The 16267-nt window shown below is 39.0% G+C and overlaps 4 protein-coding genes across 5 annotated transcripts; 3 read left to right on the forward strand and 1 right to left on the reverse strand.

Moving 5' to 3' along the window:
• Positions 1 to 83: 83 nt before the first annotated feature.
• LOC119983655 (translation initiation factor eIF-2B subunit alpha-like) lies at positions 84 to 3340 on the forward strand. Its single transcript, XM_038827347.1, has 5 exons — positions 84 to 586; positions 1690 to 1842; positions 1949 to 2090; positions 2436 to 2677; positions 2994 to 3340. Exons 1-5 carry the CDS (start codon positions 146 to 148, stop codon positions 3198 to 3200), a joined length of 1185 nt encoding a protein of 394 aa, XP_038683275.1. The 5' UTR covers positions 84 to 145; the 3' UTR covers positions 3201 to 3340.
• Positions 3341 to 3430: 90 nt separating this feature from the next.
• LOC119983467 lies at positions 3431 to 4002 on the reverse strand. Its single transcript, XM_038827138.1, has 2 exons — positions 3748 to 4002; positions 3431 to 3650 (listed from the first exon to the last, which is right to left on the reverse strand). Exons 1-2 carry the CDS (start codon positions 3783 to 3785, stop codon positions 3431 to 3433), a joined length of 258 nt encoding a protein of 85 aa, XP_038683066.1. The 5' UTR covers positions 3786 to 4002.
• A 1383-nt stretch (positions 4003 to 5385) lies between these two features.
• Positions 5386 to 7013, forward strand: LOC119984473 (E3 ubiquitin-protein ligase RNF144A-like). Of its 2 annotated transcripts, none has more exons than XM_038828449.1 (3): positions 5386 to 5541; positions 5752 to 6613; positions 6711 to 7013. In XM_038828449.1, exons 2-3 carry the CDS (start codon positions 5823 to 5825, stop codon positions 6769 to 6771), a joined length of 852 nt encoding a protein of 283 aa, XP_038684377.1. In that variant the 5' UTR covers positions 5386 to 5541; positions 5752 to 5822; the 3' UTR covers positions 6772 to 7013. The 2 variants fall into 2 exon arrangements, with proteins under 2 accessions (XP_038684377.1, XP_038684378.1); XM_038828450.1 differs by having other exon boundaries at positions 5389 to 5546.
• A 4609-nt stretch (positions 7014 to 11622) lies between these two features.
• Positions 11623 to 14407, forward strand: LOC119983844 (subtilisin-like protease SBT1.5). Its single transcript, XM_038827570.1, has one exon. It carries the CDS (start codon positions 11781 to 11783, stop codon positions 14121 to 14123), a length of 2343 nt encoding a protein of 780 aa, XP_038683498.1. The 5' UTR covers positions 11623 to 11780; the 3' UTR covers positions 14124 to 14407.
• Positions 14408 to 16267: the final 1860 nt, after the last annotated feature.

Consider the following 16267-nt stretch of genomic DNA (forward strand, 5'->3'; position numbering starts at 1 on the left):
GGTGCCGTTTGAATATAATTATTAAAATAAGACATGAAAATTAGGGACAAATCAAAATCTATATAACGTAATTAGTTCTTAAACCTCGCCGGCATCTCCGAACTGATTCCGGCGATTGAGGAAAAGCCACGCACGTTTTAATAATATGTGGTACAGATCAGCTTCTTTCGTTCTCGACAAACAGAGGGGCCGAAACGACACCGTGCCAAACCCGGACACCCTCTCACCACCTGCGTCTTCCATGGCCGATACGCTCCAAAACATAAACCCTAAAACCAATATTTCCGCCTACTACCAGACTCGGGCGGCGCACCATGGAGTCGTCACGAGTGATTGGCTGGCTCAGGCGCAGGCCGCTGCGGGCCGGAACCCGGACGATGAGGGAGTGTTGCGGGGAAGTGACATTGGGGTGGCTGGGGGCAAGGCGTTCAGTGTAATCGATGAATTCAATAGCTGGAGGAAACAGCCGGATTTGGCGGAGGCCGTGGCTGCAATTCGAGCACTGGCGGCGGTGATTCGGAATAGCCAGGCTATGACGATGATGGAGCTTGAAATCGAGCTCAAGAAGGCCTCTGATTCGCTCAAAGTGAGTAGCTCTGTCACAATTTTTTTGTTTTTATGTTTCCAGGGAACGCTGATTCGGAATAACTTTCTTATTTTGTTTTATCCTTTTTGGTGGTTTGCTTATTCACATTGTTGTAATGCTAGTCGTGTTATAGCCTGAGTTTTGGTGAACGTGCTGTTTGATAGAATGGTTTAGGGATGGGATGTGTGGAGACTGGAGAGACAATATTGGGTGCAGAGATTGAGATCAAATAAGTTAAATTACTACCTCAGGATCCTCAGTGGAAAGGTCTAGTCTGGTGCCTAATGCCTCAGGCTATAAGATGTTTTTGGCTCCATAAGGGTGTGCTGGGCTATTCCAGTGAAACCGCAGTTTTATCTCCTCAAGCCAATGAAGATCAATGTAGATAACTCACACATTAATTATGCTTAAACAAGTTGGATCTGTATAGCCTAATTTAGATGCACCCTCGGATAGTGATCGCCTCATAGGGTTTCCACTTTCTAGTTTCCACCCTCTTTTGAGATCAATCTATAATTAATTAAACGATATTTTGCACAACTACTCTTCTTCGAAGGTTATCTTCTGCTCAATTATAAGACTCCATGGCCACTACAGTGAAGATTTTAATACGTAATAATATTTGTATTTTATACCACATCCATCCAAATCTAAAGATTATTTCAAGACGTAGTTATATGGCTCATGTACCAGGATGAATGTGGTAGTTTTCCAATCAAAAAAGAAAATGTATTAGTTTACATTGTGATTTTAGTTTGTGTTGTATTACTGGGCATTTTGGAAATGTTGTCATTTTTTATTTAGTTATTCTGAATGATGCAAATGTTGTCATTTAACTGAAATAATAATCATGGATAATCCACTAAGCTTGTTATCCTTGGTTATGGTATGCAGTATGCTTCAGGTTTCAGATTATATTGCCTTGATGTAGCTTGGTTTTGCTTTGTTCTCTTTTTCTCTTGTCCTGTTTGGGTGGCACCCCTTGGGTGCACTTTGCATGAACTTCTTTTTCATTCAAAAAGAGAAGCATGTGATTGCTGAAGAATGTGATGAGTTCTGTTTTTTTGAACATAGAGCATTAACCATGTCTGTGCTCTTTTCAGTCATGGGACACAACCTCTATCTCTTTGACAGCAGGCTGCGATCTGTTCATGAGATATGTATCCAGAACTTCGGCTTTAGAATATGAGGACTTCAATTCTGCCAAGTATCGTTTGATTGAACGTGCAGAAAAGTTTGGAGAGATATCTTTTAAGGTGTTTTAGCGTTTCATAGGTTAAAAAAGAAACTTTTCTGTCACTTCTCTTTATTACCACAATTATATATATTCACATCGCAAGGAAATGTTTTCTTGTACTGCAGGCACGCAGGATTATTGCATTGCTTAGTCAAGATTTTATATTTGATGGTTGCACTATATTGGTGCATGGCTTCTCTAGAGTTGTTTTGGAAGTACTGAAGACTGCAGCACAAAATAAGAAACTCTTTCGAGTTTTGTGCACAGGTTGGTCATTTACCTTGGATTGCACTGAAGCAGTCTAATTTTTTTTTCTTCGATTTTTTAAACAGTCTAGTTATTACTGTCAAAGGCTGCTATGATCTTCCTGGCCTATATACCGGCAAGGTTCGGTGATTTTCTTAGCAAGGCATGGCTTATGTTTCTTTTATTCTTAGCATGGCATAGCACATATGTATTTTCTTTAGACATTTGATTTTAGCAAAAGCACCAGGAAGAAAATAATAATTAGAAATGTTGGGTGTTCCTGACTTTGTCTGAAAAGTAGATGCAACTAGGTGGGTGTCCTTCCATCATTGATACATTGGTTTTTCTTGTAATTTTAAAATGCAGAGGGGAGGCCGGACCGCACTGGATTACGGTTATCCAATGAGTTGGCCAAGCTTGATGTTCCTGTAAAACTTCTAATTGACTCTGCCGTGGCTTATTCTCTGGATGAGGTAGATATGGTATTTGTTGGAGCAGATGGAGTCCTTGAGAGTGGAGGAATAATCAACATGATGGGGACGTATCAGATCGCATTGGTAGCACACAGCATGAACAAACCAATCTACGTTGCTGCTGAAAGCTACAAGGTATATTAAGATTTCGTATTCTATCATATAATTACAGGGCATTATTCTGCGTATATGATCCGTTATAAGTTATCAATATTATGATTAGCTGTTTGCATTTAGCATATAATTACAGGGCATTATTCTGCGTATATGATCCGTTATAAGTTATCAATAATTCAATATCATGATTACCTGTTTGCATTTAGCACATGCTTCAAACATAATGGGATTTGGAAGTTTTAAGTTTAACTATTGTTCTTTTTTCGTAACTAACGGAAATGGATAAAACAAGTCATGGTAGATTGACAAATCATTGTGTATCAATACCTTTCAGTTTGCACGGCTTTATCCGTTAGACCAGAAAGACATGGCTCCCGCCCCACGACCCATTGATTTTGGTGTGCCCATACCAGACAAGGTTGAAGTTGAAACTTCTGCTCGGGATTATACTCCTCCTCAGTATCTTACTCTACTTTTTACAGATTTAGGCGTTCTCACTCCCTCCGTCGTCAGTGATGAACTTATTCAATTGTACTCGTAGACAAAAATAGGGGATGCAATTTTCTTATTTTCTTTGATGCTTTGCTTTTACAATTGAAAGGCATCCCAACGCTTAATTGGATAGATGATAACATATTTTGATAGATTATATATATTACTGCCATTGATGCTGTTCACATATATATCAAAAGCAGAAACTGTTTTACTGTACAGTTGAGAAAATATGGTGCTTCCATAGCCAAGGTAGGTCTGAATATATCTTCTTCTTCTTCAGCGTTTCACCTTCTTGGGAAGAAGCTTGTCTCTGAGTTCTGCAACATCAACTTCATCAAAATGACTCTCTGGAACCCAATTTCCAGTCTTGGGGTCTTTCATCCAGTATATCTCCTCCGACTTTGCCGTAAAGCCTGCACCCAAATCCCCAACCTTTCTCATTGCTGCTGGTGGTGGTTGCATCCTCATATTCTCTGCCGCAACTGAATATGATCGTCTACCCCAGTAGATACAAAGGTCAATATCATGCAAGATTATTTAGAAATTAAAAAAAAAATTATAATGCATTAAAGACTAAATTGTTTAAAACTAACCTGATAAAGTGAAAGCAGTTGTCAAGGAGCTTAGCCATTGATGGGGGTTTAGGGTTTTGTTGTGTGGTGTTGGGAGGTTGATTAGAGCTTTTTATAGTGGCATAAAGTTGCCAATTTAAGTTGGAAACCAGACCATCTGATTCCTCTTAACAGTAAGATACTCAAAAAAAGAGTAAGTCCAATAATTGTTAGATTCTTTTTATTTGAGTTTTGGTTGAATACTTACTAGCTGGTTCTTTGATTGTGATATATATACATATGAGGAATTTTCGTATGAGTTTCTGAAATGATATATATATATTAAAATGAGATTCTATCTTTTAGGATTCAAAACTTTTTTGAAAAATTTTGGGAAAAAAAATGTTTGTATCTTGATCGATCTTATGAACTCAACTATATATTTTTTATTCAAAACAAAAATCAAATTCAATATGAAAATCGCATAATAATTTTGAATTGTTAGATATAAAAGAAAAAACAATTCATGCGCTTTTGAAGTTGCATTTGACTTTTGTTTCAAACAAAAAAATATCAGTTGGATTCATAAGATCGATCTAGATACAAATATATTTTTTTTCAAAATTTTTTAAAACAATGTTCCATAGAAAAATTCCTCTATATTTAACCGAAAGCAAGAAAACTGCGAGAAGATTGGATACTCCAGAATCATATGTCGAACATATCTTCAAAACCACGTGCATTTGTACTATTAATTAATATATAAAATCGAACCAAATTTGTTAATTAAACTTTTAAAAAAATTATCATACGTACGCAAAAGTCAAAACAATATATATATATATACTTTACACACGACCTAGGAATAAATGCTGCTTTGTTTGCTTGAAGTTGCGTCAGCGAATTTAAAATGTTTATGTGAATCTTAATAAGCACAGCGTAGCCATTGATGATGACCGTTGCCCAGTTTGTAACCAAGAATCTGAAACGAGTCTACATATACTGTGAAGCTGCAAATATACAGCCGTTTCTTCTATTCCTCATTATTCTAGTGCCCCGGCTGTGCCAAGGATTGAGGCCTGGTCCCCTCCTCCGGCAGGTTTGTTCAAAGCCAATTGGAACGCGGGAATTTAAGAGAACAATTGAATGCTTGGAGTGGGAATATTCGGGAGATTAAGAGAAGACTATAAGAAAGTGGCTTTAATTCTTGGCAGGGTTATTCATGTGCGGAAGAACTGGGAATGCAGCTGCTCACTGTTTGGCTCGGGAAGCCTTAAAGATGGATTCTAGTACTATTTACTTGTCCGGACCAAACACATCGATTTACTTGTCCAGACCTTAATATGGATTAATTTATTTGTCCGAATTTAAACTAATCTGGGTATGGTCAATCAGGTACGTTTGAAATTCAATCCAGATTATGGTCCGAAAATGTAAGTATTTCGTAAATATGTGATGTTGTCTGATCTGGAACCAACTCGAAAATCATGTTTTGTCACCCCTAATCAAAATTGAATCCACAGTTTCCTCACGTGCTACATTTTTTTGTCACCCCTAATCAATACCCCCAAGTGTGTTTGGGCTGGGCTTGCCTGGTTCTGGTCTCCAATTTTTTATTGAAAACACTTAATTAAGCTCGTGCTAATAGGCAACCCAAATGAACATAATTGGGCCCACACTTTAAATCGGCGAAGACGAAGACGAAGACAATCGGAGTTTGGGGCAAAACGTAAGTCTCAAGATTTTAGGGATTTTTATTGAGGAGAATTGGGGGGAGCTCTTCACCCACCATTACCAAGATTGATTCTTGGACTCTGCATTGGGGCTTTGCGTCTTGTAAGGTTATCCAACCATTCTTTGTTATTCGATCTACATTTTAGTTTCGATGTGTTCACTCGTGGGTTTGTTACTTAGAGTTCCTGTATTGTTGGATGTTTTGTGTTGATTCTCTGGTTAATGCATCAGAAGTTCTATGAAATCCTTGCTGGCTTTCAATTTCTCGGTTATTTTGCCTCTACTCACCAGTTACTTATTTGGGGTCGTTAGATTATCAGTTCGTGCTGGTGGAATTAGGAAGGCATTACATTGATTAGCGGGTTTGCGAAGACGAAGAAGAGATGACAGGCAGATCAAGAAGATCCAGGGATAACAAGACTCGCTTTCTTGATGATTTCGTCATACCAGTACTCTCTGATGAGAAAGAAAAAATTCCAATGTCAGATGAGGAATATGCACTCCAGTTACAGCTACAAGAGGCCTTGATCTCCTCCTCAGTCTCTTCATCAAGAGGTTCAATAAAAGGGCCATCAAAGCAACCTATTCATCCCAGGAAAAAACGTAAAGGAACAGTTGAATCTTCACAAAGCTTTTGCACCATATGTTTGGATGTGAAACTTCATGGAGAGATGTTTGTGAGCCACAGTTGCACCCACACATTTTGTACTGACTGTATTAGCCAGTATGTTGCGACCAAAATACAAGAAAACATATCGATGGTGAAATGTCCAGATTTGAATTGTAAGGGCATATTGGAACCCCAAAATTGTCGTGAAATTGTACCCGCAGAAGTGTTTGATAGGTGGGAGAACACGCTTTGCGAGTCACTGGTTCTTGGATCGCAGAAATTCTATTGTCCTTTTGGGGACTGTTCGGCTTTGTTGGTTGATGATGGAGGAGTGACTGTGACTTCATCTGAATGTCCAAATTGTCGGAGGTTGTTTTGCGCCCAATGTAAGGTGGCATGGCATGCTGGGATGACCTGCAGTGAGTTTGAGAAGTTCAAAGGGGGTGAAAGCAAAAAGGAAGATAAAATGGTGATGAAACTTGTCAAGAAAAAGAAGTGGAAGAGATGTCCTAATTGCAGCTTTTACGTGGATAAGATCAGTGGTTGCATACACATTTCATGCAGGTTAGTTTAACATGCATGTCTTCATCTTTCATATACCAAATTTAAGCCGAAAATGGGGCTTAATTTCTTCTGTAATTGCATCCATTTGTTCTTGCAGGTGTGGATTTGAATTCTGCTACAGATGTGGATCTAAATGGAGCGATGATCATGCATGTTAACGTGCCTAACTAATCAAGGACCGGATTGGTAAATATTTCTTGGTCATAGTGACATCTTCTACTTGTAAAATAGCTTAGCTTCAATTAGATATGCTGATATTACCGACCTTTTGTGTTCTTGTTTTGTTTCTAAAAGTAATTAAATCTCTAGACTATCATGCATTATTGTACCCGTATGCAACTTGTCTATATTTTAGTCCTTTTAGTTTACTTAATGGAACTTAGACTTTGGAAAAATTGTTGTGACAATACTATTATGAGCCCATTACGTTTCGTGGGCCAGGTAGCGAAGTTGGATCATAGCTTGGACAAGCCCAACAAATTACCTCGTTTCACACTTTTACTTGGGGTGAACATGGGTCCGGTTTGGTGAGAGATCTCATCCAATCCGCATAGGTTCGGGTGGGAGTTTCCTCAATCAATCTCATTTTAGGTCGAGTTGGCAATGTATGCAATGAGTCTCATGGGTTAGTGGGTTGGGTTTGGATACTCAAGGTCTCATGGGTTAATGTTTTAGTGGGTTGGGGCATTAGGTAGTCAAGCCTCATAGTCTCAAACACTTAAAAAAAAAAGAAAATGATTAACGGAGGGTACTGAGAATTGACTTATAAATTCTCATAAAAGTATACGTCGTATTATTGAAATGAGGTAGGATCGAGTTAATGTAGGTCGGGTTTAGGCAAATGCAACATCCGATTCGCATAAGTTCGGATTATCATTTAACCACCCTTATTCAATCCTCAACTATGTCGATATGGAACGGGTGTTATGCGGATTTCACACGGTTCTACTTTTACTGTATTTTTCCCATATTGGCTTGTTGTGGAGTGGAAAGTGGAAACATCATCATATCCCCATATAGGCAATTTGCCTGCGCACGAGAAAGAGACAGAAGCTCATTAATACTAAAGATGGGACATGCATTATTTACCGATCCAGTACACGTTTGACCACAACATTTCGTAACTAATCTGCAGTGCTGTCTTCCAACAAAGGAAACGAAGTGGGTCCCATCCCAAATGCTTTTTTGTTTTTCTTTTCAACGTTTGAGTCAAATCCTTGTCAAACATGCATCCAAACGTTAACAACTCCACTAATACTTTGTTTAAACAATGGATGGAGCGCCAGGATAATTTCATGATTATGATTAGATGCCACTCAACAGCTCATATATAGATATTTTCTCCAATTGATTAGTGAATATATATATACACACACGTCTCTTGATTTTTTTGAAATGGGGAGAGATTCCAATCATGATCATCATGACGATATATATCATCTTTATCACTGTAATTAATGGTTCGGATGTACACGTCTCTTGATTTAGATGGTGCACAATAACATTTTCAATGGATTAATGTATATCAAGATTATTCTTTGAACCACTGGGGTTATATACAGTTGGTGAATCTCTCTAAGGTCACACAATATGGACTCGGGAATTCTTGAGTTCAATTCTCCCTTTGAAGTAATATCATTATGATCACGCGTTGAATTTTGGTTATACTTATTATGTAATCTGGTTAGAAATTTTTGTGCATGCGTGTCTGACAACTTGAGTTTCGATCTATATCACTCTGGGTTAAAAAGTTGTTTGACTTAATTGCTATCTTTGACTTGTTGGTTTGTTATTCTCATAAACCTTCCTCGTATAGCAAAAATTAAGGGAAATATGAGTTTTTGAGTTCTACTTTATACGGAAGCCATGCAAACCCTTTCTTCTGTCAAACAACAATAATTAGTGGCTTATAGTATTTCTTACTTTGCATGGCCATAACTCTTTTTTTAGCAAAAGGGCTCGATCTACTAAAGAGGATCGCAATGAAGACAGACAGAAGATACAAGAACCTTCTTCTTTTTAAAAATGTGGTTAAATTAAAGTAAAAGTAGCCTAAACATCTACATTATTCTTTAATTCAAAAGCTTTAAGTAACTAGTGGAGGGCCATGACAAAGAAGGAAAAAAAAGTAGTTTACTCTCTCTGAAAATATGAGAAAGGTCTCTACTTTTGGGTTGAAACCAAAACCCCACTTCCTCACTCCCTTAATATTTCAAATTATTAAGAGTCTCTTAATAATTGATCATGAACTGTACCAACCCCACACCTTCTACCAGAGTCCTTATCCTCCCCTCCTTTGTGACCCCATGAGTCAGTCATGTCCCATATATTACTTACAACAAAGGTTCGGTTTTTGTTGTTATTGTAATAAATTGTTAATGTAATTAGGTTGTTACTTTACTTAGTTTATTAATTGGGTTTTCTCAAAGTCAATAAAATGGGAGACTTACAGTTTTATATCGAATATAAGAGAAAATGCACATCACTTAATAAGTAAGAGCTCGTCATTGGGTTGATTGTTGTGATGGGTTTGGATATGGATCCAATCCGCGAGTCTAAGGAAATGAAGAGAGTGAGAGAGGTTTAGGGTTTGGATTGAACCCATTAGGTGATCCAACGGATTCGGGTTGTGTGTTACACCCAACGAGTCTAACCATTAGAATTCAATTTCAACACCTAGAGTCCCCACCATTTTCATGTGTTAGTTGAGATTTGGTATTAACATAAGAGCCATGATCAGTCTAAAGTTTTAATACGAGAGAACAGATTGAATCATAGCAAGTTGTTCTTTTCTTCTTTCTTTCTTTTTTTTTTCACTAGCATGGACCTACTAGACCCGTTTTAATTTCCTTTAGTTTCAAAATGAGTAATGATCATGCACAACTGTCCTTAACCATGCTTACATATATAGCAAAATGGAGTTTAGTTCCAATCCTACTTTTTTTTTAAAGCTTAGTTCACAACTTTACATTGCTTTGTTTGTGTAAGTGGGTCCCTTTCATCCCAATTTGTGGATTGTATTTGTTCATGCTTACTGCTTATCATCCAAACGTGGAAGCATTTAATCATAGCTTTTGGTGTTCATATATATATATATATATACACACACACATAAGAAGAATTCACATGCACAACAACTATGCGCACGACGCTAGCAATAACAGAGCCAGAGCCAGACAACAACAGAACAAGATGACCAAACCCAGCTATGGATTGTTAGACCTCATATATACAAAACGGTGCGTATTGTATATATGAGGTCTAACATGGATATTACTGAACTTCCAAGTAGCAACACAAAAGACGATTACAATGATAAAAGGAAATCAATTCCAGAGGGGGAATCACTCGGAGCGGCGCCAGAACACAAAATAACAATTATTTCGGGATACTCTAAAAGTGCCCCTCCGCACCAAATCTCTTTCCTCTTGAGCTCCTCAAACCCTAGCACACACGTGGACTTCCAGATTGGGCTTCAAAAGGAATGGGCCTTCAATGGGCCCATTTGATGATGCTGAATCACTTGAGCGAACGCACAAACTTTACGTACTCAACATCTAATGGTTGTAATAAAACCCAAAAAAAAAAAACAATAATTGGTAATTGAATTTTATCCATTATTGCATCAATGTATATGTAACACACGCAAGCATGATTAATGGTAGTAATTTTTTTTTCTTCATTGTGCATGGACTTAATCAAGGAAAGCATTTTTATGTTATTATTAAGGATTCGTTTGGTGGACAATTTTGATAGTAGTAATAATTCTGGTAGCCTAAATGCTAGTAAAAATAGTTACAGATATGGTGCATGAAATGCTGATAGCGTTTAGTTATACTTTTATTGGTAGCATTTGTGCTGTTGAAATTGTTGTGCCAGATTACGCATAGGGGTATTATGAAGGGAATTTCATTTTAAAGCAAGGTTAAAAATGGAAATCTTATACAATTTTTCACAAAATTGACCCAAAATTGTTGAATCTTGAACAATTACAAAACAATCATTTTGGGGTGTTAAAAATTGTCTGAGAGTTTGGGACACCAAATTGTTGTTTGGTGCTAGGAAGCATTAATGCTGGTGCAAAATTGTGCACCAAACGGGCACTAAGCAAGCTGGCTTGTATTTGAGTTTTTGTTGTTTTTTATATGTTCAAATACTAAGGTATTTCTTTTGAGATATCATTGAGAAATATGTTTCACATTGGAATCGAACTTTGGAAACACATATACCTAACTCAGTCAATTATCAACCGAGTCACCTCTCTCGTTGCTAATACTAAAGGTCTTTTACTAAACATGTTGGAACAATTTATTCATGAAATTTAGTATATAAGTTGTGATAGTAGTATATCAATTTCGATACAACCCCCACCTGACACCGTTTATGATTATGCCAGATTGCCAGGCATATAAACAAAGTACAGAATACATATGCGTCGTGACCCGTTTCCATATTCACAACCCGTTAAATATTCAAAAGTGATAGGTATCAATGTCACAGACCAAAGTCTTTTTTCATGCAAAATTAATTTTGTTTTTGTTACATTATACTATTCTATACAAAATCAAATCAAACATTACATTTCATATTAATGCAAACATCTTATTTTATACATAGATATATATTAATAAGGTCATTTGGACTCATCTTGACGGAGTAAACCTCTAAACATGTGAAGTATTCCTATACGGGATCATGGTATCTCGCTAACATTTTATCAAGAATGTGGATGCAAAGTAAACGAAAGATTTTGAATGACGACAGGAACCACCTAGGCCAACTTGAGATTAAATCCAAACATCTCTTTTGTGTCCACTTTTTTCATCAATTAAATTCCACATCAACATTGAAAACTTTCACCTACATTACTTTCACCTTAAACCAAAAAATTTTGACAACTATTCCTATAATCCTATTCATTTCAAAACACTCTCACGTCTACATCAAAAGTAATACTGGGTCTCATTTATATTACACAAGAAATAAAACCAACAAATTTATTGAACCATACATTTTATTAGTTCAACCACATTAATAAAATACGTCTTTCATTACATTATCTTTTCCCATCAAAAAACACCACCACCATCGTGATTGCTCTCACTCGGTCTTCCCTTTAAATTTGCTCGCCACCACAACCAACAATTATCAGAAACCTTAATCTTCAATGGCGCCCATTCTCACGTTGTTTCTATGGCTACTCTCTCTCTCACTTTCTTCTGCTAAGTCAACATTCCATGAAGCAACTTACATAATCAGAGTCAAACATGACGCCAAGCCTTCCATATTCCCTACTCACAAGCACTGGTACGAGTCATCTCTCTCTTCTCTTACCCCAAACGCCGGTAAATCAACCATCACTACCACTCGTATCCTCCACACTTACGACACCGTTTTCCACGGCTTCTCAGCTAAGCTCTCGCAGACTGAGGTTCTTACTCTGCAGACACTCCCTCATATTATTGCGGTTATACCAGAAAGGATACGGCGCGTGCATACCACGCGGTCTCCTCAGTTTCTTGGACTCAAGACCACCGACAGTGCTGGGCTACTCAAGGAGCCTGACTTCGGGTCCGATCTTGTTATTGGAGTTATTGATACCGGAATCTGGCCTGAGCGTCAGAGCTTCAGGGACCACGATCTCGGACCGGTGCCGTCGAAGTGGAAGGGGCAGTGCACGACTACTTCGGATTTCCCTGCTACGAGCTGTAACAGAAAATTGATCGGTGCGAGGTTCTTTAGTAATGGATATGAAGCCACGAATGGGAAGATGAATGTATCCACAGAGTACCCGTCTCCCCGGGACGCTGATGGCCACGGAACCCACACGGCGTCAATTGCTGCAGGAAGGTACGTTTTCCCGGCTTCAACACTTGGATACGCACGGGGCGTGGCGGCCGGAATGTCGCCGAAGGCTAGACTCGCTGCCTACAAAGTATGCTGGAATGCCGGCTGTTACGACTCCGACATTCTCGCCGCTTTTGACGTTGCCGTCGCTGATGGTGTCGATGTAATTTCACTCAGTGTTGGTGGTGTTGTGGTGCCGTATTATCTGGACTCGATTGCAATTGGCGCGTTCGGAGCTATGGAAAACGGCGTTTTTGTCTCAGCTTCTGCTGGGAACGGCGGTCCTGGTGGACTTACAGTGACCAATGTCGCGCCGTGGGTCACTACAGTTGGTGCTGGAACCATGGATAGAGACTTTCCCGCGGATGTGAAGCTTGGAAATGGTAAAACCATACCTGGGGTTAGTGTTTATGGTGGGCCGGGTCTGTCCCCGGGTCTGATGTCTCCGGTAGTGTATGCTGGTAGTGAGGGGGGAGGAGATGGGTACTCCGCTTCTTTGTGCCTTGAAGGTTCGTTGGACCCCAAATTCGTGAAAGATAAGATTGTGTTGTGCGATAGAGGAATCAATTCAAGAGCTCAAAAAGGTGAGGTTGTGAAGAAAGCTGGAGGTTTAGGGATGATTTTAGCAAATGGAGTCTTTGATGGTGAAGGCTTGGTTGCAGATTGCCATGTCTTGCCTGCCACATCGGTTGGTGCCTCAGGTGGCGATGAGATTAGGAAATACATTTCAGCAGCATCAAAATCTAGGTCACCACCAACAGCAACAATAGTTTTCAAGGGAACTAAGCTTGGAGTTAAGCCGGCACCAGTTGTGGCATCATTCTCTGCCCGGGGTCCTAACCCAGAAACCCCAGAGATTTTGAAACCTGATGTGATTGCACCTGGATTGAATATCCTTGCAGCTTGGCCTGATAAAGTTGGGCCATCTGGGATTGCATCGGATAAGCGAAGAACCGAGTTCAACATTCTTTCGGGTACTTCAATGGCTTGCCCACACGTTTCAGGGCTCGCGGCATTGTTAAAGGCAGCTCACCCCGAATGGAGTCCTGCCGCGATAAGGTCAGCATTGATTACAACAGCTTATACAGTTGATAATCGTGGCGAAACAATGCTTGATGAGTCTACTGGTAACACATCCTCAGTGTTAGATTTTGGTGCTGGTCATGTTCATCCAACAACGGCCTTGGATCCCGGGTTAATCTACGATATAGGAGAGTTTGATTATGTCGACTTCTTGTGCAACTTGAATTATACCACGAACAACATCCAGGTGATCACAAGGAAAAATGTAGACTGTAGTGGAGCAAAAAGGGCTGGTCATGTGGGTAATCTGAATTACCCTTCACTGTCCGTTGTGTTTCAACAATATGGCAAACACAAGTTGTCTACTCATTTTATTCGAACGGTGACTAATGTTGGTGAAGCAAAGTCTGTGTACAAAGTTACAGCAAGACCGCCCCGCGGAACAACAGTCACAGTGCAACCAGAGGAGCTTGTGTTCAGGAGGGTAGGTCAGAAACTGAACTTCCTTGTTAGGGTGCAAACTGAAGCAGTTAAGCTCTCCCCGGGGAACTCTAATGTAAAGAGTGGTTCAATAGAGTGGTCAGATGGGAAGCACTTTGTCACTAGTCCCTTGCTAGTGACATTGCAACAGCCTCTGTAGTTTGGTATTCCCCCTTTTTTGGGAGGTTTTGGGTTGCAGAATATTTGGTCTCTTCTTTATAGTATTGTGAAAGAATGCCTATCTTCCCAATTATAGTGGGAATGTTTGGCCGTTTTGTGATCTATATATAAAGAAGCAACAGGTGTTTATGTTTGTAATGGGCAAGGAAGATGTAAGATTTTCCTAGCTAGAGAGTTGAAGATGTAGTAGTACTTTGTTGTAAAATTAAGAATCAAGAATGTAGAAGTGCAACGTTGAGAAGAAGTTCTCTCTTTTCTTTTTCATCTGATCCTACGTTCCATCGTTTTTTTAAAAAATACTGTTGAGAAATTTGTTTTTTCATTGGAATTGAATATTAAGCAAACATATGTCTCGATTGTCAACCAAGTCCTCTCCCGTAAACAAGAAGGAAGTGCATATGATATGAGCAAGAATTTCGGTTGACGTCATCTTCTCGGCCCCAGACAAAAGCCTATTGGGCCCAACAATAGTTTTAGCCCACTTGTCCCAGGCTTTCCCTTTTTGGACCCTAATAAGGCCCAATAGTGCAAATGACCCTTTCATGATTTCATGTTTGTCATTTGGTCGCAAAAGGGATCATGTGCCTCGCCTACTTTTCCATGTGCAAGACAGAAAAGGACTTGTTGATGATGGGTTTTGTCTGTCATATAGTCCCAAAAGCTAATGACACTTTCCGTCAGGACGGCCTGTAAATTACTAAATCGTTGACCTTATCACAGTCGGTCACTCGCTACCAAATCAAAAAATGACCTAAGCCCTTGCTGATGATAGATGTCTACCTATCCTTGTGATAAGAATCCAAGTTGTCCTAATCTTTGTTCCAATACATATTTGTTGTAATAACAAAAGGTGATTTGTTTGATAATCAATTGAGTTAGACATATCTGTGTCAAAAATTCTATTCTAATGAAAAACATATATAGTTTTCAGCGATATTTTAAAAAAAATACAGAGTTTGGTTCAACGTCGTTTTTCTCTCTCTATAATATTCCTGTATAACGGCGAGCAGATTCCGGTGCATGAACCTCCTTCCTTTTCCCCTGCTGACTATTTTTACTTTCTCATTGCCGCCACACGAACACGTACACGGTGCACCCTTTTCTAGTAAAATCCGTACAAAGATTCTCAGACTTTTATCTTCCCAAATTACCCTCTTCAATTCATTTATTTACGGTTTCATAAAACTGGTTGTACACTTTCAAGAGGAAACTAGTGGTGCAATATGGTAAAAAAGAGAAATTTGGGGGAAGAAATGTTAAACGTGATTCAACAAAAATTTTGGGAGTCCAGTCAAATTAGGTAAGAGTTAGACTACCTACCCTTAGTGGTTGGGAAAATATAGTCTAAAGAAGAAGAGTGTTCAGTTACTATTTAAGTGGTCACATGAGAAAGATGAAGAGGAACTTGTGTTTCTCCAACCTACCCTTTCAAATCCTGTCAACCAATACCAATTTTGTCAATGCATGCCACATAAAATTCAACTCTCGTATTCTATGTAACAGAAGTATTAGATGTCTCCGCAATTAGGGTCTCATGATCTTAGTTACTGAGGTGTATGGACATCATTTAAAGTGCATGCGATGGACTCCACATGCACTTTAAATGTTGTCCATATACCTCAACAACTGAGATCCCAGTTATTAAGACGAATTTCTTTTTAATTGATGTAATTATTCATTATTTTTCACTTTGGATAATTTTGTTAGCAAGCGTTAAATCATCCTACCATGACATATTCTCCAATATCATTTTTTTTCAAAAAAAAAAAGGTATTGATGAAAAGTCAAATCCATCAACATGATATTGTAGGTCCTGAATTATCACAACCTAAAAACCATTTTTAAACGTGTCATGCTAGCTGAGGAATGGCTTACCCATATAAAGCATTTCACAAATCCGCACTCAAACAGATGTGGGACGAAGGTGATGAATACCCGCCAAACGGGATGGGGGCCCAAGTCTAGCATCACAAGTTTGGGCGACAATAGGAGATTTGTCCTCCCTTATAAGCTAGACTCCAAACCCACCTCTTCCGATGTGGGATTCTCATCAATCCTCCCCCCTTGGGAGCATACACGTCCTCGTGCATGGAAGATGGTGGGATTCTCATCAATCCTCCCCCC

Source organism: Tripterygium wilfordii, chromosome 18 (assembly GCF_013401445.1).
Source record: "Tripterygium wilfordii isolate XIE 37 chromosome 18, ASM1340144v1, whole genome shotgun sequence".
NCBI lineage: Eukaryota > Viridiplantae > Streptophyta > Magnoliopsida > Celastrales > Celastraceae > Tripterygium > Tripterygium wilfordii.

Coding starts and splice junctions, on each gene's coding strand:
- LOC119984473 (XM_038828449.1), top strand. CDS start 5,823: ATGACAGGCAGATCAAGAAGATCCAGGGATAACAAGACTCGCTTTCTT. Junction 6,614..6,710: donor TGCATACACATTTCATGCAG/GTTAGTTTAACA, acceptor TTGTTCTTGCAG/GTGTGGATTTGAATTCTGCT.
- LOC119983467 (XM_038827138.1), bottom strand. CDS start 3,785: ATGGCTAAGCTCCTTGACAACTGCTTTCACTTTATCAG. Junction 3,651..3,747: donor AACTGCTTTCACTTTATCAG/GTTAGTTTTAAA, acceptor CTACTGGGGTAG/ACGATCATATTCAGTTGCGG.
- LOC119983844 (XM_038827570.1), top strand. CDS start 11,781: ATGGCGCCCATTCTCACGTTGTTTCTATGGCTACTCTCTCTCTCACTT.
- LOC119983655 (XM_038827347.1), top strand. CDS start 146: ATGTGGTACAGATCAGCTTCTTTCGTTCTCGACAAACAGAGGGGCCGA. Junction 587..1,689: donor AGGCCTCTGATTCGCTCAAA/GTGAGTAGCTCT, acceptor TGCTCTTTTCAG/TCATGGGACACAACCTCTAT. Junction 1,843..1,948: donor TTGGAGAGATATCTTTTAAG/GTGTTTTAGCGT, acceptor CTTGTACTGCAG/GCACGCAGGATTATTGCATT.